Consider the following 27,572-nt stretch of genomic DNA (forward strand, 5'->3'; position numbering starts at 1 on the left):
TTCTGCCGGATTGGCGAATGCCTTTACGGTACTATGTAAGCCACATTGAGCCTGCAAATAGGTGGGAAAATGTGGGATACAAATGCAATAAATAAATAAATAAATGTTCTTTCAGAATGGACATCCGGTTCCCTGGCAGGACGGTTGCCACCTTATGTTCGTCCAGAATGGACATCCGGTCCCCTGGTAGGACTGTTGCCATCTTATGTTGTTCAGAATGGACATCCTATACTCTGGCAGAACTGCCATCTGGTCTCTTATAGGGCAGGCATGTTGCCTCTTTACAAGATTGTCACGTTACTTCTTTATAGGGTTGGCATGTAGCCTCGTTACAGAATTGACACACTTTTTTTTGTTGTTTTTGTTTTTTTTCCAGATAGGTCATTCTGTTTCTCTGCATGTTTGATTCATCTCGATATGAAGACTAAGGAATAGCCTAGTGAACAGAGCAGTGGACTGTCATCTGTGAGACCCTGGTTCTGTCCCCATTCTGACTCTATTCGTCCTTCTTTCTATCAGGGCTGACATCCGGTCTTTGACAGCACTGACATCTGGTTTATTCCATGGCTGGCATCCATTTTCTTCCAGTGGTGTCATTTGTATGGACCTACCATCTGGCAAGCCCTTTAACATCCCATCCCATTCTGGCACGGCGGCCTGGTCTTCTGGTCAGGCATTTGGATCTCAGGTGGGTAACCCTTATGTTCCCTTGAGGAGATACCAGAATGCCTTTTGGGGCTGGCATCTCACCTTTTGTTTTTTGGGGGGGCTTGTGTTTTCCTTATTTATAGGCCTGGGTTCTTCCCCAGAGGAACATCTCTCTTGCCCAGTCTGGCCTCTTTATTTTTCTCTTACTCAGACTGGGGTCTGGTCTCAGCCTGGGACAGACATCCGGCTTTTGTAAGCAGGACAGCATCCTTTGTGGTCGCAGTATTCTGTTCTCAGCTATCAGGCTCTGTGCCTTGGTGACATAGCATGTCTTTCTATGGTCTGGCAATCTTTCCCTTTCCATTTTTTTCTTATCTATAGGACCTTGCTATGCCACGTTTGTCATCTTCGTATTGCTCTTTGAACTTGGATAAGGCTGCCAGAGACCATATCTTATACGAAGTTATCTATGGGAGTTCTTTCCTTTTTATTTGACTCCACTTTGGATGCCCTATCATCTCTGCCTGGGGATAATTGTTTTTCTCCGAGGACAAGCAGGCTGTTTGTTCTCACATGTGGGTCGACATCTGCGTCGGCCCAGGAATCGGCATTTTGCCAGAAATATAAATCCTGCCTGTTGCGTGAGCGTGCTTCCTCAGTTTTTTCTTGTCCGCGGCGGAGAGACAGCGTTTCTACACTGCTCTTTGCTTTTGGCCCAGGAGAAAGAGTCTTGACGATGAGTTTGCTAACTTTTTTCTTTTTCCCTCATTTTATTTAAATTTAAAAAAACAACAACATTTCTCCATGTATTTTTGTAGGTTTTAGCGCCTTTTTATAAAGTTTCTTTCTTTTTCTACGCATCCGATTTTCAGGCTGCACGGCCGGGTTCTTCCCTTTCTTTTGTGCCCCTTTTTTCTTTTCAAGGCACAATCGTGTCGTTTGATTTCGCCGAAGCCATCTTTCAACGCGGTGCAACCGGACTATCTCAGGTACCGATACCCATGCCTGGTGTATCCAGTGCCTTGGGCCGGACCATAGCCCAGCCGCTTGTAGTCTGTGTCTTCGTATGAAGAAACTGACTCAAGCATCTTGAGAAGCCCAACGAGAAAAACTTTTTGGGGCTCAGTCAGGTCCTTTGACATTGACATCGGTACTGAGGTCGGCGGCGTCAACATCAACAGGAACCTCGACGTCTGGAAGAAAGGTAATGGCTGCTGAGAGACCAACTCGCGCTGGGAGCAGTGAGGCGTCGAGTGGGTCTCCACCTGCCTTGAGGCCTCCTGTTATGCAGGCCCCCCCGGACCGACCTTCGTCGGACCCGGCCCCAAGGAGACGTGAGGATTATCATTTATCGTTTATTCATTTACTAGACCGTCACTTATTACAAAAGTAAATCAGAACGGTTTACAATATAAAATAACATTAAAATAATATTAAAACAGTAAATAAACACTCTGAAATCCATTTGTGATAGGAAAGCGCTACAAAAAGACAACACACATACAGATTTCACAGACTATAGTTATAAAAACATTAGTAAAAACACAACTAATAAAAAAAAATTTTTTTTTTACTTAATTTATCCTTAATTTTTGTTTTAAATATTTGTTTCAACTGACTCGAAAAAGATATGTTTTTAAACCTCTACGAAATGAGTATAAGAATCCTCAAGCCTAAGTTCTTTAGGATGACAGTTCCAAAGAGACGGTGCTAGAAAGAAGAATGCCGATGTCTGTGTTGATTCCCATCTAGCTTTAGATGGAGAAGGATTTACAAGTCTATTAGCTGTCAATGACCGAAGTGTTCGATTTGGAGTATAAGGGATAATAAGGTTAGACAGATATGGACTGAGTAAGAAAAAAGCTTTGTGTACTAATGTCAAAACTTTAAATTTTAGCCTTGCTTCCATTGGTAACCAGTGCAGTTGATATAGTAATGGAGTACCGAGGAGTCAAGCAAAGGCGAAGAAGCACCGTCATCATTCTCCTTCGACACATGGTACTGGGAGCTCTGGGGCGTCGAGAGAGTCGGCACCCGAGAAGCATCGGCGCCGAGAGGATTGCTCCCCCTCGATACAGGAGGTGCTGATAAGTCTGTCTCCTAGCAGCCCAGGACCTGCTCCCGAGCCTCCACGGATTCTGGCACCGCCTGTCCCACTGACCCCGCAGCCTTCTCCGATGGCAGCTCTTGACGAGCATATCCGGGCCTTGTTTCCAGAACTTCTGGAGAGACTGCTACGACAGTCAGATTCGGTGTCAGGGGTGCTTGCGCCTTCTGTACCTGCTGCTGCAGCTGTGTCTGGCCCTTCACCTGTGGTGAGGTCCCCGACCACGATGCGGCATCGACGGCTGCCACCCAGGTCGACTCCCCTTTGACGTTGATGGAGGGAGCTTTGCCGCAGTCGGACCAGGCATTGACCTCTCGACATCGCCATAGAGGACATCGCTTCTCGGCGTCGAGGCAGGTCCAGTGTTGAAGCACCTTAACAGGTTTTATCCGACACTGAGCAGGAGCGTTCGTGGGAGTCAGATGAGGATCCCAGGTACTTCTCTTCTGATGAGTCCTTTGGGATTCCCTCTGATCCTTCCCATCTGCTAGAAAGGAGACTATCTCCACTGGCGAGTCTGTCCTTTTCCTCTTTTGTCCGGGAAATGGCTATGGCTATTCCCTTCCCTGTGGAGGTTGAGGATGAGCCAAGGACTGAGATGCTCGAGGTCTTGGATTATTCTTCTCCACCTAAAGAGGCTGTGACAGTTCCTCTGCATAGGGTACTTAAGGAAGTCCTTATGCAAAACTGGTCAGCTCCTCTGGCCCTGTGGTCCCAAAAAAAGCTGAATCCCAGTATCGGATCCACGGTGAACCTGGGTTGATGAGGTCTCAGTTACCCCACAATTCCATGGTGGTGGACTCCGCCCTCAAGAGAGCCAGGAGTACTGGAGACTATTCTTCGGCGCCCCCAGGCAGAGAAGCTACAACTTGATTCTTTTGGGAGGAAGATATATCTAGCCGCTATGCTCGCTGCCAAGATCCAGTCCTACCAGCTCTTCACGAGTGTACACTTGAGGGACTCAATACGTCAACTGTCCAGCTTGGTTGATGCACTCCCTACGGAGCTGGCCGAGCCTTTTCGCCAGATGGTCAGGCAGAAGAAGGTGTGTCGCAAGTTCCTGGCCAGGGGTACTTTTGACACTTTTGACTTGACATCCAGGATCACTGTTCAAGGTATAGTGATGCGCAGACTCTCATGGCTCGTTTCTCTGACCTGGGTCATTCTGTCCAGCAGTGGATGGCGGATGTTCCTTGCCGGGGGGACAGTCTTTTTTGTGAAAAAGCAGAGAATCTAGTTGATCAAATCAAGAAGCATAATGATGCTATTGATTCTCTCGCCCACCGGGGGCCTTCTGCTACTGCCTCCTCATCTAGGAGGTTTTTTTGGCAGGAGGAGGAGTGCCCCCTATACCTATTCTAGGCGTAGGTACACTCCTGCTTCTCGGTAGCCTGTCCAGGCTCAACCCCAGCGCACTCGTTCTCGTCAACAGTGTGCGACTAAGGCCCATTCTGCTCCCCAGCAAAAGCAAGGGGCGGGCTTTTGACTGGCTCCAGTTCAGCATAGCCTCAATAAAAGTGTCCGTACCTGACGATTTGCCAGTTGGGGGGAGGTTGATGTTTTTTCACCTAAGGTGGCCTCTCATAACCTCCGACTGGTGGGTTCTGCAAATAGTCCGGTTAGGATATACTGTCAATCTGGAATCCAAACCTCCAAATTGAGGTTTGAGCTTCCTCCAGGAGCTCAATCTTACAGCTCCCAGCACAAGCATATAGCTCCCAGCACAAGCAGGTACTTGCAGAGGAACTCTTCGCCCTTCTAAAGGCCGATGCGGTCGAACCCGTACCACCAGGGGAAGAAGGGCTGGGATTTTATTCCAGGTACTTCCTTGTGCAGAAAAAGACAGGTGGGATGCGTCCCATCCTAGACTTAAGGGGCCTGAACAAATTTCTGGTTCGAGAAAAGTTCAGGATGGTTTCTCTGGGCACCCTTCTTCCCATGATTCAAGAGAACGATTGGCTATGCTCTCTGGATTTAAAGGATGCTTACACACATATCTCAATCCTTCCAGCTCACAAGAAGTATCTTCGATTTCGACTGGGAACTCAGCACTTTCAGTACTGTGTGCTGCCTTTTTGTCTGGCATCTGCACCCAGAGTATTCACAATGCCTGGCGGTAGTTGCAGCGTCGCTACGCAGGCTGGGAGTGTATGTGTTCCCTTATCTTGACAGTTGGCTGGTGAAGAGCACCTCGAAGGCAGGCGCTCAGCAGTCCATGCGAATGACTATTCAGGTGCTAGAACTACTGGGGTTCATAATCAATTACCCCAAGTCCCATCTCATTCCAGTGCAAAAGTTGGAATTCATTGGAACCCTGATAAGCACAGACAGTTCAAGCTTATCTTCCCTAGACAAGGGCAGACAATCTCCTGTCCCTGGTGTCTATAGTTCGAGCGTCTGAACAGATCACGGCTCGGCAGATGTTGAGACTTCTGGGACAGTGGCCTCCACAGTTAATGTGACTTCCATGGCACATCTACACATGAGATCGGCTCAATGGACCCTAGCTTCCCGGTGGTATCAAGCTACGGGGAGTCTAGAGGATGTGATCCAACTGTCCACCGACTGCTAGAATTCTCTGCAGTGGTGGTCGATTCGATCCAATCTGACTTGGGGTGTCCGTTCCAAATTCCTCAGCCACAAAAAGTGCTGACGACGGATGCATCCCTCCTGGGGTGGGGAGCTCATGTAGATGGGCTTCACACTTAAGGAGCCTGGTCCTTTCAGGAAAAATGTCTTCAGATCAATCTTCTGGAATTGCGAGCTATCTGGAACGCTCTAAAGGCTTCCAGAGACTGGCTGTCCAACCAAATCATATTGATTCAGACAATCAGGTTGCCATCTATTACACCAATAAGCAGGGGGGCACTGGATCTCACCCGCTGTGTCAGGAAGCCATCCAGATGTGGCTTTGGGTGTGCCGTCACGGCATGTTTCTGCAAGCCATTTATCTGGCAGGCGTAAACAACAGTCTGGCTGACAGGCTGAGCAGAATAATGCAACCTCACAAGTGGTCACAGAACATGGGAGTAATCCGCAAGATCTTCCGAGCATGGGGCACCCCCTCGGTGGATCTTTTTGCCACTCAGATCAATCACAAGGTCCCTCAGTTCTGTTCCAGGCTTCAGGCCCATGACAGACTGGTGTCAGATGCCTTTTTCCTCCATTGGGAAGCAGGCCTTCTGTATGCGTATCCTCCCATACCTCTAGTAGGGAAGACTTTGCTGAAACTCAAGCAGGACTGCGAACCATAATTCTGATGCACCCTTCTGGCCGCGTCAGATTTGGTTCCCTCTTCTTCTGGAGTTGTCCTCCAAGAAACCGTGGAGATTGGAGTGTTTTCCAGCCCTCATCACCCAGAACGATGGGTCGCTTCTGCATCCCAACCTCCATCTGTGGCTCTCACGGCCTGGATGTTGAGAGCTTAGAATTCGCCTCCTTGGGTCTTTCAGTGGGTGTCTCCTGAGTCTTGCTTCCTTCCAGAAAGATTCCACGAAGAGGTGTTACTCTTTCAAATGGAGGAGGTTTGCCATCTGGTGTGACAGCAAGGCCCTGAATCCTCTTTCTTGTCCTACACAGACCCTGCTTGAATACCTTCTACACTTTCAGAGTCTGGTCTCAAGACCAACTCCATAAGAGTTCACCTTAGTGCGATTAGTTCTTATCACCGTGTAGAGGGTAAGCCTATCTCTGGACAGCCTTTAGTTCGCTTCATGAGAGGTTTGCTTTTGTCAAAGCCCCCTGTCAAACCTCCAGCAGTGTCATGGGATATCAACATCGTTCTCACCCAGCTGATGAAAGCTCCTTTTGAGCCACTGAATTCCTACCATCTGAAGTACTTGACCTGGAATGTCGTTTTTTTGGTGGCTGTTACTTCAGCTCGTAGGGTCAGTGAGCTTCAGGCCTTGGTTAGACTTGCACCTTATATCAGGTTTCATCACAACAGAGTAGTCCTCCGCACGCACCCTAAGTTCTTGCCGAAGGTGGTGTCAGAGTTCCATCTGAACAAGTCAATTGTCTTGCCAACATTCTTTCCCCGTCCTCATACCCGCTCTGGCAAAAGCAGTTTGCATACCTTGGAGTGCAAGAGAGCATTGGCCTTTTACGTGGAGCGGACAAATTCCTTCAGACAGTCCGCCCAGTTGTTTGTTTCTTTCGATCCCAACAGAAGGGGAGTCGCCATCGGAAAACGCACAATCTCAAATTGGCTAGCAGATTGCATTTCCTTCACTTATGCTCAAGCTGGGCTGTCTTTAGAGGGTCATGTCACGGCTCATAATGTTAGAGCCATGGCTCACTTAAAGTCAGCCTCCATTGAGGAGATTTGCAAGGCTGCAACGTGGTCATCAGTCCACACATTCACATCTCACTACTACCTCCAGCAGGATACCCAACGCAACAGTCGGTTTGGGCAGTCAGTGCTGCAGAATCTGTTTGGGGTTTAGAATCCAGCTCCATCCCCCAAGACCCATTTTTGTTCTGTTCCAGGCTGCACTCTCAGTTAGTTGTTTATGGTTTCAGGTCAATCTCTGTTATGTCCTCGCCGTTGCGAGGCCCAATTGACCAATGTTCATTGTTTTGAGTGAGCCTGATTGCTAGGGATACCCCACATGTGATATCAAGCAGTCTGCTTGTCCTCGGAGAAAGCGAAGATACCTGTAGCAGGTATTCTCCAAGGACAGCAGGCTGATTGTTCTCACAAACCTGCCATCCTACTTTTTGGAGTTGTTCTTGTTGTATGTTGTATGGGCTCAGGGAACAAACTCCCTGAGCCCATACGCCAGGCCCCCTCCCTACCCATCTTCAAATCATTGCTCAAAGCCCACCTCTTCAATGTCGCTTTCGGCACCTAATCACAACACCTCTACTCAGGAAATCTAGACTACCCCAACTTGACATTTCGTCCTTTAGATTGTAAGCTCTTCTGAGCAGGGACCGTCTTTAGTTATTAATTTGTACAGCGCTGCGTAACCGTAGTAGCGCTCTAGAAATGTTTAGTAGTAGTAGTATGTTGCTTCTATGCTTTTTGATTAAACTGAGGAAGCATGCTCGCATGATGGGCGGGAAGTAATCCGCGCATGCGCGGTGCGTGCGATTCGCACACTAGAAGACTCTAGAAAACTTGATTTATTTTGCTGGCAAAATGCCGATTCCTGGGCCGACGCGGACGTCGACCCACATGTGAGAACAATCAGCCTGCTGTCCTCGGAGAATACCTGCTACAGGTAAGTATCTTCACTTTCTCTGGCCTATCTACTGGTGACCTGCTGGTGGCGTTCTCAGCTGCTCAGGCTGCGCTGCTTTCTTCTCTGTACTACCTACTGGTAGTCGATGGCGTTCTTCACAGGTTTCTGGATACGGTGTCCTCCATGCTTGGGTCAACCTGCTCACTTGGGACCGCTGAGCCTGGGGTGGGTGATGTCAATATCTGCCTCTTTCAGGGGGTTGTGCTTCAGGATTTTCTACCCTGAGTCTTGCATCCTATATTAAGTACTCTCATTTGTTCAGGGCTTCCTAGTTTCCGCCTGGGTGTACAGACTAGGCAAGGATGGTAGTTCTGCGGACCCTGAGCTGAGAATATCCAGACACTGATCCTTTGGCTGATGTCCGGAAATGCATCTCCATAACTCTTACCTTGTGGGAAACTTTGAACCTTGGGTTTTTCTGTATTTTCTCTTGTCCCTTTTCTGGGCATTTATCCTACAGCTTGGCATATCTTGGTGATTCTCGCCCTTGTTGGTTTGTCTTCTCATGCGCCATTCTCTCAGCATTTCTGCCTGGCCTAGCCTTCCTTGCAGGGCAGCAGCAATCATATTTTCCTTGGGTTTAATTTCTTCCTTTATTTCCCTAGCTTTGCATTTCCTTGCCCTCGGCTATGAGCTAGATAGCCTTCCTTTTGTCCCTTTCGCTATAGTCAATGAACATACACTGCTTTTGTCCTCTGGTTCTGCTCTGTTGTGGCTATGATTTGTGTGGGTTTGAGCATTCCTTCCCTGTTTCCAAGTTTCCTTCACATGGCTTTCTCCTTATCTTGTCAAGGCGTCTTGTTTCACCTTCCCTCCTGGGTTGCTATTAACTTCTGTGGTCTCCATAGGCTGACCTGAGTTGGCTGGTGGGTCTTCCTTTGCTGCAGCACCCATGTTTGCTTATGCTTGGCCAGGAGGTTGAGATCTCTGGAGCAGCGTTCCTGTTTTTCAAGGATTGCCATGTTTTCCCCTACTTATGGACTGCTTTGGTACATCCCACTCGTCTCTGGATTGATCTGTGGGATGTAATCGAAGGAAAAACTATGTTTTTTACCTGATAATTTTCTTCCATTTAGTCCGAACAGATCAGTCCAGAGACCCGCCCTTGAATTCATTTGTGACATGGGATTGGGTTTAGGTGTCATCCCTTTGATGTCTTGAGTTTCAGTTTGTTTGCAGGAGTCTCTTTCAAAGGATGGATGATACAGGGGAAAGGCCGTGTTTGCTTGTCAACAGTTGCCGCTGGTTCTCCCCATTTTTTGTTAGAGGCAGGAGTTTTCTTCATGGGCTCATAATATCCTTACAGCTTTGGTATCGAATATACTGAAAGTGAGGCTGCTGCACAGTATCCTTTATGGCAGAGCTCTGGCATTCTCTCTATCTGCACCTTCTACCCACTAGTCTCTGGATTGATCTGTTGAGACTAAAGGAAAGAAAATTATCAGGTAAGAAACATAATTTTTCCGTACTTTTTTAGATCTTGCCAGATACTTGTGACCTGGATTGGCCACTGTTGGAAACAGGATGCAGGTCTGATGGACTTTTGGTCTGTCCCAGTATGGCATTACTTATGTACTGCTACATGTTAATGCCTTTTAGCACATGCTAAGTATTAGTAAAAGATCCCCTTTTGGTTTCTATAGGAAAGTGCTTAGTAAATAGGGTCATATTAGTTTATACCTGAGGCAAGACAGTGAAGTGACTTCCTAGGTTCACAACTTTTTTTTTTAATTTTAGAAAACAAACTGCTTTGATTCCTAGGTTATTGAATATCTGTTTCAATTGAAGTGTTAGTTTAATAATAGCCCTTTGATGTAGTCAGACATACTGAAAAATAAAAAATTCTGGTTACTGCAAGGTGGGGTTTTTTGTGTTTTTGCCTAGTCTTTCTCTGCTTTTATCATTTTAGTGTTGTTTGATTAAGATTGTTGTGCTATTTTGCTCCCTTTCCTTTTGTGTCTTGTGCTATTTTATTTATTTATTTTCTGTATTTATATCCCATCTTTATCCAAGGTGGGTAACAATAGTCACATACATGGTCCTAGACACGTAACAGTCGCTAAGCATATTATGATGAAACATAGTAACATAGTAAATGACGGCAGATAAAGACCTGTACGGTCCATGCAGTCTGCCCAACAAGATAAACTCATTTAACATGGTATGCGATACTTTATACCAGAGTTTGATTTGTCCTTGCCATTCTCAGGGCACAGACCGTAAAAGTCTGCCCAGCACCTTTCTTTTACTAAGTTCTGAAGCTAACGTCCAAATCCCTTAAAATTTACACTCCAGCCCATCCATATCTATTTAGTCACGATCAGGCCGTAGACCGTAGAAGTCTGCCCAGCACCGGTTTTGCTTCCCAATTACCGGCATCACCACCTAATCTCCGCTAAGATTCCGTGGATCCATTCCTTCTAAACAGGATTCCTTTGTGTTTATCCCACGCATGTTTGAATTCCATTATCGTTTTCATCTCCACCACCTCCCGTGGGAGGGCATTCCATGTATCCACCACCCTCTCTGTGAAAAAATTACTTCCTGACATTACTCCTGAATTTGCCCCCCTTCAACCTCAATTCATGTCCTTTAGTTTTACTGCCTTCCCGTCTCCGGAAAAGGTTTGTTTGCGGATTAACACCGTTCAAATATTTGAACGTCTGTATCATGTCACCCGTTTCTCCTTTCCTCCAAGGTATACATGTTCAAGTCAACAAGTCTCTCTTCGTACGGTTTGCAACGCAAATCCCATTCCATTTTTGTAGCTTTTCTTTGCACCACTTCCAGTCTTTTTACATCTTTAGCAAGATACGTCATTCAAAACTGAACACAATACTCCAAGTGGGGCCTCACCAATGACTTGTACAGGGGCATCAACACCTCCTTTTTTCTGCTGGTTATACTACTACTACTATTTAGCATTTCTATAGCGCTACAAGGTGTACGCAGCGCTGCACAAACATAGAAGAAAGACAGTCCCTGCTCAAAGAGCTTACAATCTAATAGACAAAAAAAAAAATAAAGTAAGCAAATCAAATCAATTAATGTGAACAGGAAGGAAGAGAGGAGGGTAGGTGGAGGCGAGTGGTTACAAGTGGTTACGAGTCAAAAGCAATGTTAAAGAGGTGGGCTTTCAGTCTAGATTTAAAGGTGGCCAAGGATGGGGCAAGACGTAGGGGCTCAGGAAGTTTATTCCAGGCGTAGGGTGCAGCGAGACAGAAGGCGCGAAGTCTGGAGTTGGCAGTAGTGGAGAAGGGAACAGATAAGAAGGATTTATCCATGGAGCGGAGTGCACGGGAAGGGGTGTAGGGAAGGACGAGTGTGGAAAGATACTGGGGAGCAGCAGAGTGAGTACATTTATAGGTTAGTAGAAGAAGTTTGAACAGGATGCGAAAACGGATAGGGAGCCAGTGAAGGGTCTTGAGGAGAGGGGTAGTATGAGTTAAGCGACCCTGGCGGAACACGAGACGGGCAGCAGAGTTTTGAACCGACTGGAGAGGGGAGAGGTGACTAAGTGGGAGGCCAGCAAGAAGCAGATTGCAGTAGTCTAAACGAGAGGTGACAAGGGTGTGGATGAGGGTTTTGGTAGAGTGCTCGGAAAGAAAGGGGCGGATTTTACGGATGTTGTAAAGAAAGAAACGACAGGTCTTGGCAATCTGCTGGATATGAGCAGAGAAGGAGAGAGAAGAGTCAAAGATGACCCCAAGGTTTCGAGCTGAGGAGACAGGGAGAATGAGAGAGCCATCAACAGAAATAGAAAACGGGGGGGGAGCGGGGAGGTGGGTTTGGGGGGGGAAATGAGAAGCTCGGTTTTGGTCATATTTAATTTCAGGTGGCGTTGAGACATCCAGACAGCAATGTCAGACATGCACGCTGAAACTTTGGTTTGGCTGCAAGGTGAGATATCAGGGGTAGAAAGGTAGATTTGGGAGTCATCAGCATAGAGATGGTAGGAAAAGCCATGGGATGAGATTAATGAACCAAGGGAAGAAGTGTAGATAGAAAAGAGGAGGGGACCAAGAACAGAACCCTGAGGTACGCCGACAGGCAGAGGGATAGAAGTAGAAGAGGATCCACCAGAGTGAACACTAACGGTGCGGAGGGAGAGGTAGGAAGAGAACCAGGAAAGATCAAGCAGCGGAAAGATCAAGAAGAATGAGGATGGAATATTGACCTCTGGATTTAGCCAGTAATAGGTCATTGGAGACTTTAGTAAGCGCAGTTTCGGTTGAGTGGAGAGGGCGAAAACCAGATTGTAGTGGGTCAAGAATAGCATGTGAGGAAAGAAAATCAAGGCAGCGGCGGTGAACAGCACGCTCAAGTAATTTGGAGAGAAAAGGAAGGAGGGAGATGGGTCAGTAATTAGAGGGACAAGTAGGGTCGAGTGTAGGCTTCTTAAGGAGAGTTGTGACCACAGCATGTTTAAAGGCAGCAGGGACAGTCGCAGTGGAAAGTGAGAGGTTGAGAATGTGACAGATAAAAGGAATAAGAGCAGGAGAGATGGCATTAAGAAGGTGGGTGGGAATGGGATCAGAGGAACAGGTGGTACATTTTGAGGAAGAAAGGAGAAGTGTAGTTTCCTCAATAGTAACTTCAGGAAAGGGAATGAGGGGAAGGAGAGAGAGGGGAACGGACTAGTGGAGGGAGAGGTGGTGAGGTAGAGAAAGCAAGGTTTATCTTTTGAACCTTGTTGTGAAAGAATTCAGCAAGGGTCTGAGGAGATAATGAAGGGGGAGTTGGGGGAGGGGGCACCTTGAGGAGAGAGTTCAATGTGGTGAAGAGAAGTCGAGGATTAGAGCCAAGAGAGTTGGTCAGTTGGATATAATAATCCTGTTTGGCACGTAAAAGAGCAGATTGGAAGGAGGTCAGCATGAACTTAAAGTGTAAGAAATCAGCAAGGGCCCGAGATTTCCGCCAGAGGCGTTTGGCGGAGCGGGCACAGGAACGTAGGTAGCGGATATTAGAAGTCAACCAAGGTTGGGGTTTTGTACGCCTTACAGGGCGGGTCATGAAAGGTGCAAGAGTGTCTAAGGCAGAGGATAGAGTATTGTTGTAAGAAGAAACAGCCTCGTTGACAGACGTGGATGGTGCCACAGTAGAGAGGAGGTTTGAAACATGGGAGGATAGAGATGAAGGGTCAATATCGTGAAGATTCCTAGATAAATTAGATAAGATAGGACGGGACTGGGAGGGAGGAGATTTAAGTGTGAAAGTTATAAGATGGTGCTCAGAGGAGGGAAGATCAGAGGCAAGGAAACTAGAGGGTGAACAGTTGGAGGAGAAGATGAGATCAAGACAGTGACCATTTTGATGAGTGGGGGAGGTGGAGCATAGTTGGAGATTAAAGGAGGACGTTAAAGCGAGTAACTTGGAAATATAAGAGTTGGAAGGATCATTAGCAGGAATATTAAAGTCACCAAGGATGAGAGAGGGGGAGGAAGGATCATGGAAGAAGGCAAGCCAGGCGTCAAAGTCACTGAGAAAGGATGAAAGGGACTTATCAGGGGACGATAAATGACCGCTATTCGAAGAGGCAGAGGAGAGAAAAGGCGGATAGAGTGGACTTCAAAGGAGTAAAAACAGTGAGATTGAGGTGGAAGAAGGGGTTGAAATCTGGAGGAGGATGAAGCCTAGCATCCTTCTGGCCACGGCCATCACATTGTTACGTTGTTTCTTCACCTTTTAGATCCTGTGTCCGATCTGCTGTCTTGCAAACCTGCACACCAGACCAGTCCAAAGCAAATGGGATGTAACAAAATAGGATTTCCCCCCCAAAAAGGGATGGAACTAGAAGAAAAAATGAAATAGCCAGAACTTCCCACTAACTATGGAAGAACCCCTTTTATGCAAAATGCTGTTTCAAACTTTATCCTGTATAACTGCTTATAATTTATTTATTTATTTGGATTTTGCTCACACCTTTTTCAGTAGTAGCTCAATTAAACATGGTCAATAAAATGGCATTAACCAGAAAGAGAAAAGAAAAAAACGAAAAACAGATAAGTCCTTATGAAGCCAAAAAGACTTTTACAAACAGATGCGTTTTTAGCAGTGTTGGCTTGTTCTGTTTTTAGGTTGATTTCAATTTTTTGTATAAACTGCCTTGATGCATAACTTTTTATGTGAATGGTGGTATATAAAATTTTGCAAATAGAACAAGACAGTGGCTGCGCATTTATAGGATTTTAAGTTGTTAAGAAAAAGTATTGTAATTTTTTTCAGCTAAGATGTGACATGTAGGCTACTGCAACCAATCTGACTAAGATTTTAATTGAGATGGGTGGTGTTTTTTTTTTAAACTGAGTAAAAAGTTCCTCCTTATCTACTCCAGACCATTCCCAATGAGTGGGTAATATGCTCTCCTACCAGCAGAGGGAGACTGAGAACTTCTGACTAGTGACACCTTTATAAGGTACTATGCAACCCTGCCCTGCTCAGTATTTCTCAGTCTCCAGGGCAGTCTCCAGGGCTAGTGTTGCGGGTACATTCTACAAGGGCTCGGCCACCTCATGGGCGGAGAATTTGCTAATCCCTCCACTCGATATTTGCAAGGCCGCTACTTGGCCTTTTCTGCTCTCTTCTGTCCAACGTTCAGTCTCAGCAGGACGCTTCTTTTGGTACTTCCGTGTTGATCCATGGACTTTAACACCCTTGGTGAGTACTGCTTTGGTACTTCCCACTAGTTAGGAATGGTCCAGAGTAGACTATAAGGAAGGAGAAATTAGGTCTTACCTGCTAATTTACTTTCCTTGAGTTTCTCCAGACCATTCCTGAACTCCACCCTGGAAGAGTGTGTGTTTTGCGTGGTGTTGCGGAGTGTCCGGGAGTTGCAGTATCTTAGTACATATATATATATATATATATATATATATATATTTTTTTTTTGGTGCTCAGTTTTTTTTCCCCCTAGGGTTCTGTTGTATCACTGTTCCTGTTTTAGGTTGTTTCCCACTCTTCATTACTGCTTGGCTATGAAAAATACTGAGCAGGTCAGGATTGCACAGTCCCTTATACAGGTATCACTAGTCATTAGTTCTCAATCTTCCTCTGCTAGCAGGAGAGCATATTTCCCACTTGTCACAAATTGTCTGGAGAGACTCAAGGAAAGTAAATTAGCAGGTAAGATCTAATTTGTCCTTTGCATTTAACAAACTGCATAGCTTCTGGCTACAGAGCATTAATAAGTACAGTATTTTGTTATCATGACTTGTGTAGTCTAGAGACAGATGTGTGTCTTCTACAGTGCTGCTTACAATCCAAGACAGAAATGACTACAAAAAAGTAAGAGCCTTTTGGGTTAAAAACACTAAGGCCATGACTTAGCAGAATTAAAGCACATGGATTAAATTCAGGAAACTTTCATTTCATGAAATATGTTCAGATCTGCAGATATTTAGGGAATTCTGGTAATGATTAATCTTTACTAGTTAGATATAATATCTATCTCAGTGCTGTTTAAGAAACTGAGAAATAGACTCCCATTCTAGAACCCAGATAGATGCATAGTTTGACCAGGAAGAATTAAAGTCCAAGCATCAGAGAGGAGGCATTCAGTTGTAATAATTGGTAGGAGCTAATCTGGATAGATTAAATGTAGTTAGGCTCAATGCTGATTATTTGAGCCCATGAAAAATTTTAAGTAGTCTGAAAGGTGGATTGATTGATCTCTTATCTAATTGTCATATTTTTGCAGTCTAAATTCTCTGTATGAGAAAAGCCTGAAAAGGGATAGGTGGGTAGCTTCCTGTACAGACGTAATACTTCAGCCCTTCAGAGCCAGCAATATGACTGTTTTTAGGAAGTGAATCAGACTGCATACATAATGTTAAGTCAAATGGAAGAACACACAATTTTAAAATTAAGATTAAAATTAGTAGATTCCTTGTCATCTATACCAGACCAGTCCAGACTAATGGGTTGTGTCCATCTACCAGCGGAAGGAGACAGAGAAAATAATTCCAAGTAAACCGCCCCTTAAGGGTATCGTTCAGCCTGGAATGTTCAGTATTTTCTCTGTCTCCTAGCGGATGGTGGACGGGTCGTGCAGCTGCTCTGGATTGCTGGCTGGTAGCTCCTGTCCCAGAGTCTTCTGGTGACAGTGGATTCAGGGGTGTGCTGGTAGCTGTGTTGGGGCTAGTTTTAGATGATACTCAGTGGTCCTGAGTTCCTCATCTGCCAGCTAGGGTGATATCCAGTGACCCTGGTTCCCTCCCCTCCCCTCCCTCCCCTGGCTGTCTTTCTAGCAGGGTGATGGTTGATTGTGGCATGGAGTAACTTGTCTCCCCTGTGGGGGTTCTTTTCTTCTGTGGTGATAGGTATATCTGAATTTCTGCCTCTGAGGCATAGGCGTAGACTGGGGGGGCGAGGGGGGGCAATGCCCCCCCAAATGACGACGAGGCGCCGCCGCGCCATTAGTTTAAAAAAAAAAACAAAACACATGCATGCACGCACTCTTCTCCATCCGCTTGGCTTCCCTGCTCTCTCTGTCTGCGTCCCGCCTTCCTCTGACATCAGAGGAAGGCGGGACGCAGACAGAGAGGGCAGGGAAGCCAAGCGGAGTAGCGGACGGAGAGGAGCGTGTCCGTCTACCCCTCTCTCTTCCTCCCTCCCTCCCTCCCTCCGCCACAGGCAGCAGTCTTTTCCAGCATTCCTGGCAGAGGTAGCGTTGTACACGCTGCCTTCGGCTCTGCCCTGAAGCCTTCTCTTCAAGTTCCTGTTCCCGCATAGGTGGGAACAGGAACTTGAAGAGAAGGCTTCCGGGGCAGACTGAAGGCAGTGTGTACATCGCTACCGCTGCCAGGAACGCTGAAGACTGTTGCCTGCGCCGGAGGGAGGGAGGGAGGAAGAGAGGGGGTAAACGGAGTCTCCATCTTGGACCTCGCGGGGGGGGGGGGGAGCAGAGGGAAGATGGATGGTACTGGGAGGGGTGGGGAGCAGAGGGATGGACCAGGAGATGGATGGGATTGGGAGAGGTCAGGCACAGCAGAGGGAAGGAGCAGAAGATGGATGGGACGGAGGGATGGTGAGCAGAGGGAAGGAACAGAAGATGGATGGGACTGGGAGGGGTGGAGAGCAGAGGGAAGGAGCAAGAGATGGATGGGACTGGGAGGGGTGGGGAGCAGAGGGAAGGAGCAGAAGATGGATGGGACGGAGGGATGGTGAGCAGAGGGAAGGAACAGAAGATGGATGGGACTGGGAGAGGTGGGGAGCAGAGGGAAGGAGCAGAAGATGGATGGGACGGAGGGATGGTGAGCAGAGGGAAGGAACAGAAGATGGATGGGACTGGGAGAGGTGGGGAGCAGAGGGAAGGAGCAAGAGATGGTTGGGACTGGGAGGGGTGGGGAGCAGAGGGAAGGAACAGAAGATGGATGGGACTGGGAGAGGTGGGGAGCAGAGGGAAGGAGCAAGAGATGGTTGGGACTGGGAGGGGTGGGGAGCAGGGGGAAGGAGCAAGAAATGGATGGGACTGTGAGGGGTGGGGAGCAGAGGGATGGACCAGGAGATGGATGGGATTGGGAGAGGTCAGGCACAGCAGAGGGAAGGAGCAAGAGATGGATGGGACTGGGAGGGTGGGGAGCAGAGGGAAGCCTACTGGAAAGAAGACACTGCATAAAACAGAAGACACTGGGACCAAAGCGAATAGAAAAACTAAATGATCAGACAACAAAGGTAGATAAAAGTATTTTATTCATAATTTATTAATTGAAATGTCAGCTTTTTGAAATGTGCATCTGTGATATTTTGCCTGTAAATTTCAATTCCTTCCTCCACATTAGCATATTCATTTGCATATGTATATATGCAAATGATATGCTAATATGCTCCGCCCATTCTTTGCCCCCCCCCCCCCCCCCCCCCCAAATGAAACAGTCAAATTACGCCTATGCTCTGAGGTAAGCCTTTATTTATTCCTGTCACAAAGTAAAGAAGGTTGTTTAAAAAAAAAATTTTTTTTTTTAAAGGAAACTTTGTTTTCCCTCCTTTTCTGACTCTGAGGTAAATCTTTATTCCTGTCACTGGTGAAGAAGGTTGTTTATAAAAAAAAAAAAAAAAAAGAAAGAAAGAAACAACTTTGTTTTTCCTTCTTTCTCTTACCTGTTACCTGATTTATTTTTAGTTCCTTCTTCTCGGGGCCTCCTTTGTTTTTGGCGGGCGCTGTCCTTGCGTTCGGCTTTGCTTCTGTGCTCTCTCAGGTTTTGTCAGGCCATTTTGTTCCCTCGCGGTGTTTTCGCTCTTTCCTGCCTTTGCCAGCATATTCTAGTGGGCCGCTTGCGAAGTTTCTTTGAATTTCGCTGGCCGGTGTCTGATTCTGATCTTGGACCCTTCCGAGCTGGTACCAGTTGCTTCGATTTTTTTTTTTTTTTTTTTTTTTTTTGTGGGTCACGGCTCATGTCTGGATCACAAAACTCAGTTGTTTTTCTCCTCTTCATGGTCCTAGACGGCGGCTGGTTCAGAGGGTGGCCCCATTGCTGGAACTTGTACCTTTGCAGTTTGGAGGTCAGTCTGCTGTTTCCAGAGTGGGAGAAGTCTCTCGCTGGCTCCGTTTGGCTGCAGGCTCGGCCTTTTTAGTCCAGGGCCATTTTTTCTTTCCCGTCAGCCTTATGCGGCCATTGGTCAGTTCTTTTTCAGACCATCTGGTCTCTGCTGCTTCAGGTATCTTGCTTGAGATGCCCTTGCTATTTGATTCTTGTTTTGGCAGTAGTTTTTCCTCCCTTCCTTAGGGAGGTTCTGGTTCTCTCATCCCCGTGGATCCCTCCTGTCTGCGTATTTACAGGGTCAGTCCGCTTTTTGGCGGGGAGCTGCTCTGGTTTGTCTGCAGGGTACTTTCCTTCTGGTGGGGCTCCGAGTTGCCCTTGGTGTGCAACTGCTAGCTCATATCCCTCTTCTGAGTACCTTCGGGAGTGCCATTCTTGCCAGTCTTTTGCTTGGACTCAGTTCAGTGTCTCTGTACGGGAGTGTGCCTTTTTAGGATTAGTTTACCACAGCTCTTCCTTGCTTTCCTTTGCTTTTGGGCGGGAATTTTAGCCTGGCCTCTCTCCTGGCACATTTGGCACTGCTTCTTTTTTCTTTAAGGGGCGCAGTTCTTTCCTGCTGAACAGATCTATTGCTGTGCATCTGGATTATTCCCTCTTAGCTCCGCACTTTTCTCTACTTTTCTGCAGGGAAGTGGCTCTGTTCTGCGTCTGGAGTTCGACTCTCCCTTAGCTGGTTTTTCCTCGGTTTGGTGTTAGTGCCCAGCTTCCTCTTTGTTCCTGGCCTAGTGAGAGTTGTTTCTTCCTCACTGCCTTACGGCTGCCTTTTGCTCCCTTTGGTCTGAGGATTCCAGGTCTGTGGTGCTTACCTCCCTCTTGGGAGAAGTTATTTCTCTAAGTTGACTGCTGCTCCGTCTCAGCTAGGAGGGCGGTCATTGTGGCTCGAGTGTCTCTCTTGGGGCAAGGAGCCTTCTCTTCTTGTAGTTTTAGTCCCTCTGGGCCAGGAGAGTTCAGCGACAGGTCTGCATTTCCACAAGTTGTGCTTCTTTCTTGTTGGCCTCCTGGCTGCACCTTTTTCTTTGGCTGTTCCCTGGGGCTCCATCTATGCATTTTGCATGTTGAGCGTGGCCCCATCGCTGCATGTTGAGCGCAGCGTCTTTGTTCTGTGCAGTTCCACCGTTCCCTGTTGGGCACGGCTCCATCGCTACATGTTGGGTACAGTTCCTCAGATCCAGGTTGGCTTTAGCTCCATCGCTGTATGTTGAGGACAGCTGTATCATGGCATGCTGAGTGAAGTTCCTTCACTGCATATTCTGCAACCTTTCATCTCTGCATGTTGAACACAGCTCCATTGTCACATATTGAGTGTAGTCCTTTCTGTGCAGATCTCAGTGTGGGGCGCAGTGCCATTTCTGCGATATGTGGAGCACAGCTCTATGTTTGCAGGTGCTGCATAGCTCTTTGTCGGTGTGTGGAGTTCTGCTCCTTGCCAGCATCTGGAGTGCAGTTCCTTGCCGGTATCTGGAGCGCAGTTCCTTGCCGGTATCTGGAGCGCAGTTCCTTGCCGGTATCTGGAGCGCAGTTCCTTGCCAGTATCTGGAGCGCAGCTCCTTGCCGGCATCCGGAGCGCAGCTCCTTGTTTGCGTGTGTAAAGCAGCTCCTTGTCTGCGTTTTATACACAGTCCCATTGCTTCCTCAGCTTCAGTTCTGCAGGTACCTCTAACATCCAGCTCTTTCAGCGGGGCACTGTTCGTCCTCTGTCTGTTACTCTCCGCTTCTCTGCTTGTTCAGCGCATTTCTCTTTGCCAGAGGTGTGCAACTCCTCTGCCCGTGGTGCGTGGCTCAGTTTGTGTACTTTGAGTGCAGATCCATTTGTTCTCATTGAGCATGGATCCTACTCTGCCTGATGAGCGCAGCTTCATTTCTGTCCCTTGAGCACAGTTCAATCTCTGACTGTGGAGCGTATTTTCACCTCTACTTGTGGGCACTGTTTCACTTTGTCAGTCAACCCCTGCTCGTCTCTGAGGGTTGGATACAGTAACTTCTCAGCAGCTGTAGCACACCGCAGTTTAGATTGCTAGACAAGACTTGCCTTGTCTCCTGTTAGCTACCATTCCTGTGGCACCTTTTCTTGCCATAGCCTTTTGGTGGCTGGCGAGAAGCTTCTCCATTGCTGGCGTTTGAATTTGTCTTTGCTCCTTTTGTGGCTTCTTGGCACCTTGGGGTTTTTTTCTTCACAGTGTGGCTCTCAACTCTTTCTTTTTCTCTCCTTTTGTTCTCTTGGCTCTGTTCTTTCATCCCTAAGTCCAGAGCAAGTTGGTTTAGGAGTACTCTCTTTCTACGGTTGTTCTTTGGTATGCTGCTGCCCTTTTCTTTGTGGTTTTCCTGGAGAGACTAGTGCTCCAGTTAGTTGGTTCTCTCGACTCTGGAGTCTCTTCTTGTTCTGTGGAGTTTGATTCTCTCACTAGGCGCGGGTCTGGGTGGTTCCTGGACCTTGCTTCCTTTCTTCTATGAAGTGTGGCACACTGTTTGGGGATGCATACTCCTAGTACTTGTTAGGGTTGCTTCCTCCGTCCGTCTTGGACTCTGGACAGACCGGCAGGTTTGGGAGTTAGTCTCTGTCCTGCCAGGGTTTGGAGAAGTGGATCCTGCTCTAGGAGAGACGGTTCTTCTCCTTGTTCCTTGGATACAACTGTTGCCTTCCTTCCAAGGGGGGGTCCTTTGGCATGAGTATCTTTGCTGCTCTTTTTGCTACTCTCGGGACAGGGGTATGTAGTTTTTTTTTTGCTCAGGACTTGTTTTACGTCCTAGTGCTTCAGTTCCTTTTCTAGTGTCTAACTCTGTTCCATTTTGGTAGCCTGGTGGTTTGGCTATTCGAATCCTGTTCTGATCAGTTTTTGCTGTGTGTATAGCTTTGCTGATTTTTTCAACCTTCTGCATTCTTCTTTTCTCCCGCCCTCCTTGGGAAACTGCTTTGCTACATCCCATTAGTCTGGACTGGTCTGGTATAGATGACAAGGAAGGAAAAATTATGTTCTTACCTGATCATTTTCTTTCCTTTAATCATACCAGACCAGTCCAGTTGCCCTTCCTGGCTAAAGTCTGTCAGAGTGTTGTTTCCTTTAGGTATCCTGGCTGTTCCACAACTCTTCAATACAGTGGGATGTCCTACAGCACTGCCTACTTTATCTTCTCTATTTAATCTTCTGCTACTTGTTATTGTGCCAGCTCTGTATGACTCCTGTTACTTGGGATCACGGAGTTCTTTTCCCGGATTCAGGGGTAGATCTCTATGTGCTTGGGTGAGGTCGGTATGGACCGTTCCCTCCCACTTTCTTTACTGTGAGTGGAGGTTGCAGTTGCCTTTGGCCAAGCAGGAACAGTGAGGTTCTGCATATTGGCTCCAAGGGTTTGCCTGTTTGGTATTAACTGTGTTTTCTTCTAGACTTCAGGGCACCATTGCTTGGTTATTTGAAATACTGAACATTCCAGGCTGCACAATACCCTTAAGGGGCGGTTTACTTTGAACTATTTTCTCTGTCTCCTTCCGCTGGTAGATGGACACAACCCATTAGTCTGGACTGGCCTTGTATGATTAAAGGAAATGGCCTGGTATGATTAAAGGAAAGAAAATTATCAGGTAAGAACATAATTTTTCCATTGCAGCTCAGATGGAACATAATTTTTCCATTGCAGCTCAGATGGAAAATCTATCATGTTTCCAGACCATCCTTTCCCTGGGCATGAAGTAAACCAATTTTTAGAAAGAATTCAATCTCATGCAGGCACATTTCAAAACAGACATAAATTGGTTCCTCCCAGTCAAACAATGTGTAACCTTTTTTTTCCAAGCCGGTATTGAGGAGTTGTAGAAATCAGTGTGTGTACACTTTTGAGGAGTGCTCTGTAGACCTGCAATTCTTCCTGTTCTTGAAGGTACTTGGCCATTGACTTTGGGAATTAGAATGAATCTGGGGAATGCACTGAAACCCTTTAATTCACACACATGTATATTGGTTATATCATATATGACCACATGCTGCCTGACTAGTCAGTAGTTGAAATTTCTTTTCGTGGAGCTATGTAAATGTCAACAAATTAACATTGAACAAAATGCATGGACTTGGTTTCATACCCTTTGTTTAAAAAGTTTGTGATGTATTGCCTAAACAATTGATTTACCGTGCTGAAGAGCCTGACTGGCCATTTTTTGCTTTTGCAAAGAGTTGCTGATAGCTGAGAAATGGTTAATTTCATGTTTATACCATTTAGGTGAACCCCAGAAATAAGAAAAAAAAAACCCTGAAGACATGACATTTTATGATTAAAAAAATATCTAACTGATGCCTTCTTATGTTGTATTTAGTAAAAGCCATCGAGCTAAGACTATCAAAGATAGATCACACTGCAATCCATCCACATTTGCTAGATATGAAGATTGGACAGGGGAAATATGAGCCAGGGTTTTTCCCCAAGCTTCAGTCTGATGTACTTTCCACAGGACCAGCCAGCAACAAGTAAGTGAGAGATTTTGCTTTTCTATGATTATGTAGTAAGTGGGGGTACATTTTACAGTAAAACTTATGGGTAAATATTGCATGGGTTATTTTCTTTCTATGGTATTTTCCCACTGGCAGTTAGTTGTGAAAATGAACTTCCTAAAGATAAACTACTGTGAATTACCATTACATTACATTTGCATTTATATTCTGCAGTTACCTAAAAGTTCAGTTTGGATAATAGTTAAAAAAACAACCCAAAACAGTCAAACATCCAGCATATTAGATTATTATAAAATACAATAGAAACAAAATTCAATTTTCCTAAAACCAAGTGAATAAACAAGCTTGCAGTTTCTTCCTAAAATTTATATAGATTTTAATCAAACTTCATTTGGTAAGGAGTTCCAGATATTGGAAGCTTGATGGGCTATAGCCATAGTATGTGCTTGCTTATATTGCACCCTTAACATTGAGAGAAAGTTAAGTTTTAACTAACACTCTACTCAATGTAGAGAATTGATACTAAAAACATTAATGATGAAGGAGCTAACCCATATAGCACATTGTAGACCCACACATAGTTTAAATAATGATCTTGTCTCCATAGGGTAATCAGAGTCTCAAGTATTTGGTACTAAGCCAAACTTTTTGTCCAGGTTGAAAGGTCGGAGCAGACCGCCTCTTACGATCTGCGAAAAGCTTGTATCTAGCAGCGGCTCACTGAAGATGTTGTTGGACCCTGCTCCAAATGTCCCAGATATCAGTGAGGGTCTGTTGGAGTTGAGGCGAGGCTTGGGTCTGAGGGATCGGAAGTGGTAGTCGTGGGTGGCGCCCATATACTGTAAAAAATGGTGACATACGAGAGGCAGTGTGGAGACCGTTGTAGGCGAATTCAGCCCAGGGCAGTAATGTGAACTAATCATCCTGTCGGTTATTAGTATACATACGCAGGAAGGTCTTGAGAGTTTGATTGACCCATTCCACCATTCCATTGGTCTGTGGATGGTATGCGGATGAAAAATGGGTGGTGATGCCAAAAGCAGAACACAGTGCTCTCCAGAACCTAGAAGTGAATTGAGATCCCTGATCACTTATGATCCGGAGAGGTAGACCATGTAAACGAAAAATATGCTGGATGACATTCTTGGCAAGAGTAGCAGTCGAGGGGAGAGATTTCATGGGAATGAAATGGGCCATACGGGAGTGACCTTGGGACGGTGGTAAATCAGTAACTTCTTCCTGCCAAGGGAGCTGTGGAACTGGCAGTGGTTGTAAGAATCCCCACGGCTTACCAGGAGAGGATTTGTTTGGGGCACAGATGGGTCAGGTGGAAACAAAATGTAAGACATCCTAAGCCATGCGTGGCCACCATGAAAAGTCTTGCGGAATCCGGAGTGACCAGCAAACGTGGAGGAGTGTCCCCATTTGAGAACCTTCTTCCGGGATTGGGGTGGAACAGAGGTCTTCATGCTGACGGAAGAAACTACAGTCGTGGAGGCAACACAGGCAGGATTAAGCATGGGGTAGGATTCCTCGTGTTCTTCGGGAGGGTTGAAGGCCCTGGATAGCGCATCAGCCTGAATATTCTTTTCAGCAGGTCGAAATACCAGGCGGAAGTTAAAACGGACAAAGAAAAGAGACCAGTGTGCCTGTCGCAGGTTTAGTCTCTTAGCATCCTGAAGGTATAGGAGATTCTTGTGGTCGGTGATTACTGTGATGGGATGTAAAGCCCCCTCCAGGAGATATCGCCATTCCTGGAGAGCCAGTTTAAGGGCCAGCAATTCCTGGTCCCCAATGATGTAGTTACGCTCTGCCGGAGAAAATGTTTTGGAAAAAAGAAACATGGATGACGCTTGCCAGAGTCTGAGGTTTGAATCAGAACGGCCCCTGCCCCCAGCGAAGAGGCATCCACCTCTAAAATGAATGGTTTTTGATATCTGGGCTTCGAAGCACAGGAGCAGAGAGAAAGGCTTGCTTTAAGATGGCGAAAGCCTCCTGGGCCTCCGGTGTCCAGTTCCTCACATCAGCACCCTTCCTAGTCAGTGCAGTAAGAGGAGCAGTGATAAGGGAGTATTGATGGATGAACTGCCGGTAGTAGTTAGCAAACCCCAAAAAATGTTGCAAGGCCTGGAGACCCTGGGGCATGGGCCAATTCCGGATGGCTTGGAGTTTGGTGGGGTCCATTTGGGGGCCCTCTGAAGAGACTATATATCCCAAGAATGGAATAGACCGTTGATGAAACGAACACTTCTCTAGTTTGGTGAAGAGACGGTAGTCCTGGAGGCATTGGAGAACGGTGCGGACATGACGAGGATGGTCTTGAGCAGAAGCAGAAAAAAAATATTATCTAGGTAAACTATGACTGTGGAGTACAGGAGATCTTGAAAAATGAAGTTCATGAATTCCTGAAAGACTGCAGGTGCATTACAAAGGCCAAATGGCATGACTAGATATTCGAAATGTCCTTCATGGGTATTAAAGGCGGTCTTCCATTCGTCCCCATGTCTGATTCGGACCAGATTGTAGGCGCCTCGGAGATCCAGCTTGGTAAAGATAGATGCTCCCTGCAGACGGTCGAAAAGTTCTGGAATCAGCGGGAGCGGATACCGGTTCTTAATGGTTGTTTCATTAAGACCCCAGTAGTCTATACAAAATCTCAGAGAGCCGTCCTTCTTGGTTACAAAGAAGAAACCTGCCCCCGCCGGAGAGGATGAGGGTCTGATGAAGCCCTTTTGGAAGTTTTCTTTGTATTCCCGCATGACTAGATTTCTCCCGGGAGAGGATATACAGCGGACCTCGAGGTGGTGTCTTGCCCAGAAGTAATTTGATAGAATACATGGCTGAAAGCCTAGTTGAAGGCTAAGACCCAAGAAATCTTATTGCTTATCAGTGAAAGGGAACGGGGGGGGGGGGGGGGGGGGGGGGGGTCACAGAGTTAAAAAGATGTCTGGTACATAAGTACATAGGTATTGCCATACTGGGGTAGACCAAAGGTCCTTTAAGCCTATCATCCTGTTTCCAACAGTGGCCAATCCACCTTACAAGTACCTGGAAAGATTCCCAGAACAGTACAATACATTCTCCGAGGACAAGCAGGCTCAATATTCTGGCTGATAGGACAAGCAGGCTCAATATTCTGACTGATGGGTCGTCGTCTGCGACGGCCCAGGAGACCGGAACTTGAAAGCAAAAAAAACTCTCCAGAACCCACTGTCGCGCGGGCCGAATGCACCACATGTGCGAACGGCTTCCCGCCCGCGATACGAGCATGCTGCTACTCAGTTTCTTTTGATCCACTTCATAGTGAAGACGTGTGTTATTTTTCTTTGCGCTTAGAACGGTTCAGGAGACTGTTTTTGGTGTTTTACGCCTCTTTTTTTTTTTTTTTTTTTTTCGTTTTTCCAGCTTCCCGCTCTAGCTTTCTTTATATATAAAAAAAAAAAAGTAGTGTTTTCTAATTATTTCTTCATAGTTTTTGTCACTTCTTTAAGTTTCCTTTACTTTTCGTTGCGGCCGTCCTTAGGCTGCTCGGCCGAGACATTTTGCCCTTTTTTTTGTGCCTTTTTATTTGGCACCATCGAGCCTTTTAATATTGCCACTGCTGTTTTTCCGTCCATGTCATTGAGGACTCCCTGCGGCTTCAAGCATTGTACTCGCTGTAACCGGACCATCTCGAGTACCGACCACAATGCGTGGTGTCTTCAGTGTCTTGGGCCCAACCATCTTCCAGCTGCCAGTAAGCTGTGTAAATTGATGAAGAAATGGACCCAAGTAGCTCGAGAGGCTCAGCGTGAGACGCTTTTTCCAGATTGGTCCAGTCCTTCGACATCAACATCAACATCGGTACCAAGGTCGGCGGCATCGACGTTGAGGGAAGCAGCGACACCGAGCGTCCAGGCCGAAAGACCTTCACGCGCTGGGAGCAGCGAGGCATCAAGTGGGTCTCCACCTATCTCGAGGCCTACTGCTATGCAGGACCCATGGGACCAACCTTTGTTGGACCCGGCCCCAGGGAGGCGTGAGGATTCCACGTCCTCTTCGGTACCGAGGAGTCTTGATGATGGACATCGAGCAAAGGCGAAGAAGCACCATCGATCTCCTTCCATACATGGCACCGGGAGGACCGCTCACCCTCCATTCAAGAGGTGCCAATGCGTCGGTCATCTGGCAGCCTGGTACCGGCTCTCGAGCCCCCTCAAATTCTGCAACCGACTCCTGCACCGGCACCCCAGCCTTTTCCGATGGAAGCTCTCAACAAGCGCATCAGGGCCCTTCTTCCAGAGCTTCTGGAAGGCTTGCTTCGCCAGTCTGCCTCGGTGTCGGGGGTGCTTGCGCCTTCCGTACCGACTGCGGAGGCGGCATCTGGGCCATCACTTGTGAGGAGGTCCTCGTCCTCTGTACCGGTGTTGACTGTCACCTGGGTTGATTCCCCCTCGACGTTGGTGGAGGAAGCTTTGCCGGAGTCCAGGCAGGAGTTGACTTCACGACACCCCCCACGAGGTTGTCAATCCTCGATGTTGAGACAGGCTCGGGTTAGGGAGCTTTTGTCCGATACCGATGAGGAGCGCTCGTGGGAAGAGGAGGAAGACCCCAG

The 27,572-nt window shown here is 46.9% G+C and overlaps 1 protein-coding gene across 1 annotated transcript in view; it reads left to right on the forward strand.

Annotated features, from left to right (window-relative positions):
• The window catches only part of DENND5A (DENN domain containing 5A), a 315,605-nt gene that overhangs the window by 147,898 nt on the left and 140,135 nt on the right, over window positions 1-27,572 (forward strand). The window contains exon 9 of the mRNA XM_030201008.1: window positions 22,843-22,993. Coding sequence (XP_030056868.1) covers window positions 22,843-22,993 — 151 coding nt within the window. The remainder of the gene's footprint in view (window positions 1-22,842; window positions 22,994-27,572) is intronic.

This window comes from Microcaecilia unicolor, chromosome 4 (assembly GCF_901765095.1).
Source record: "Microcaecilia unicolor chromosome 4, aMicUni1.1, whole genome shotgun sequence".
Classification (NCBI taxonomy): domain Eukaryota; kingdom Metazoa; phylum Chordata; class Amphibia; order Gymnophiona; family Siphonopidae; genus Microcaecilia; species Microcaecilia unicolor.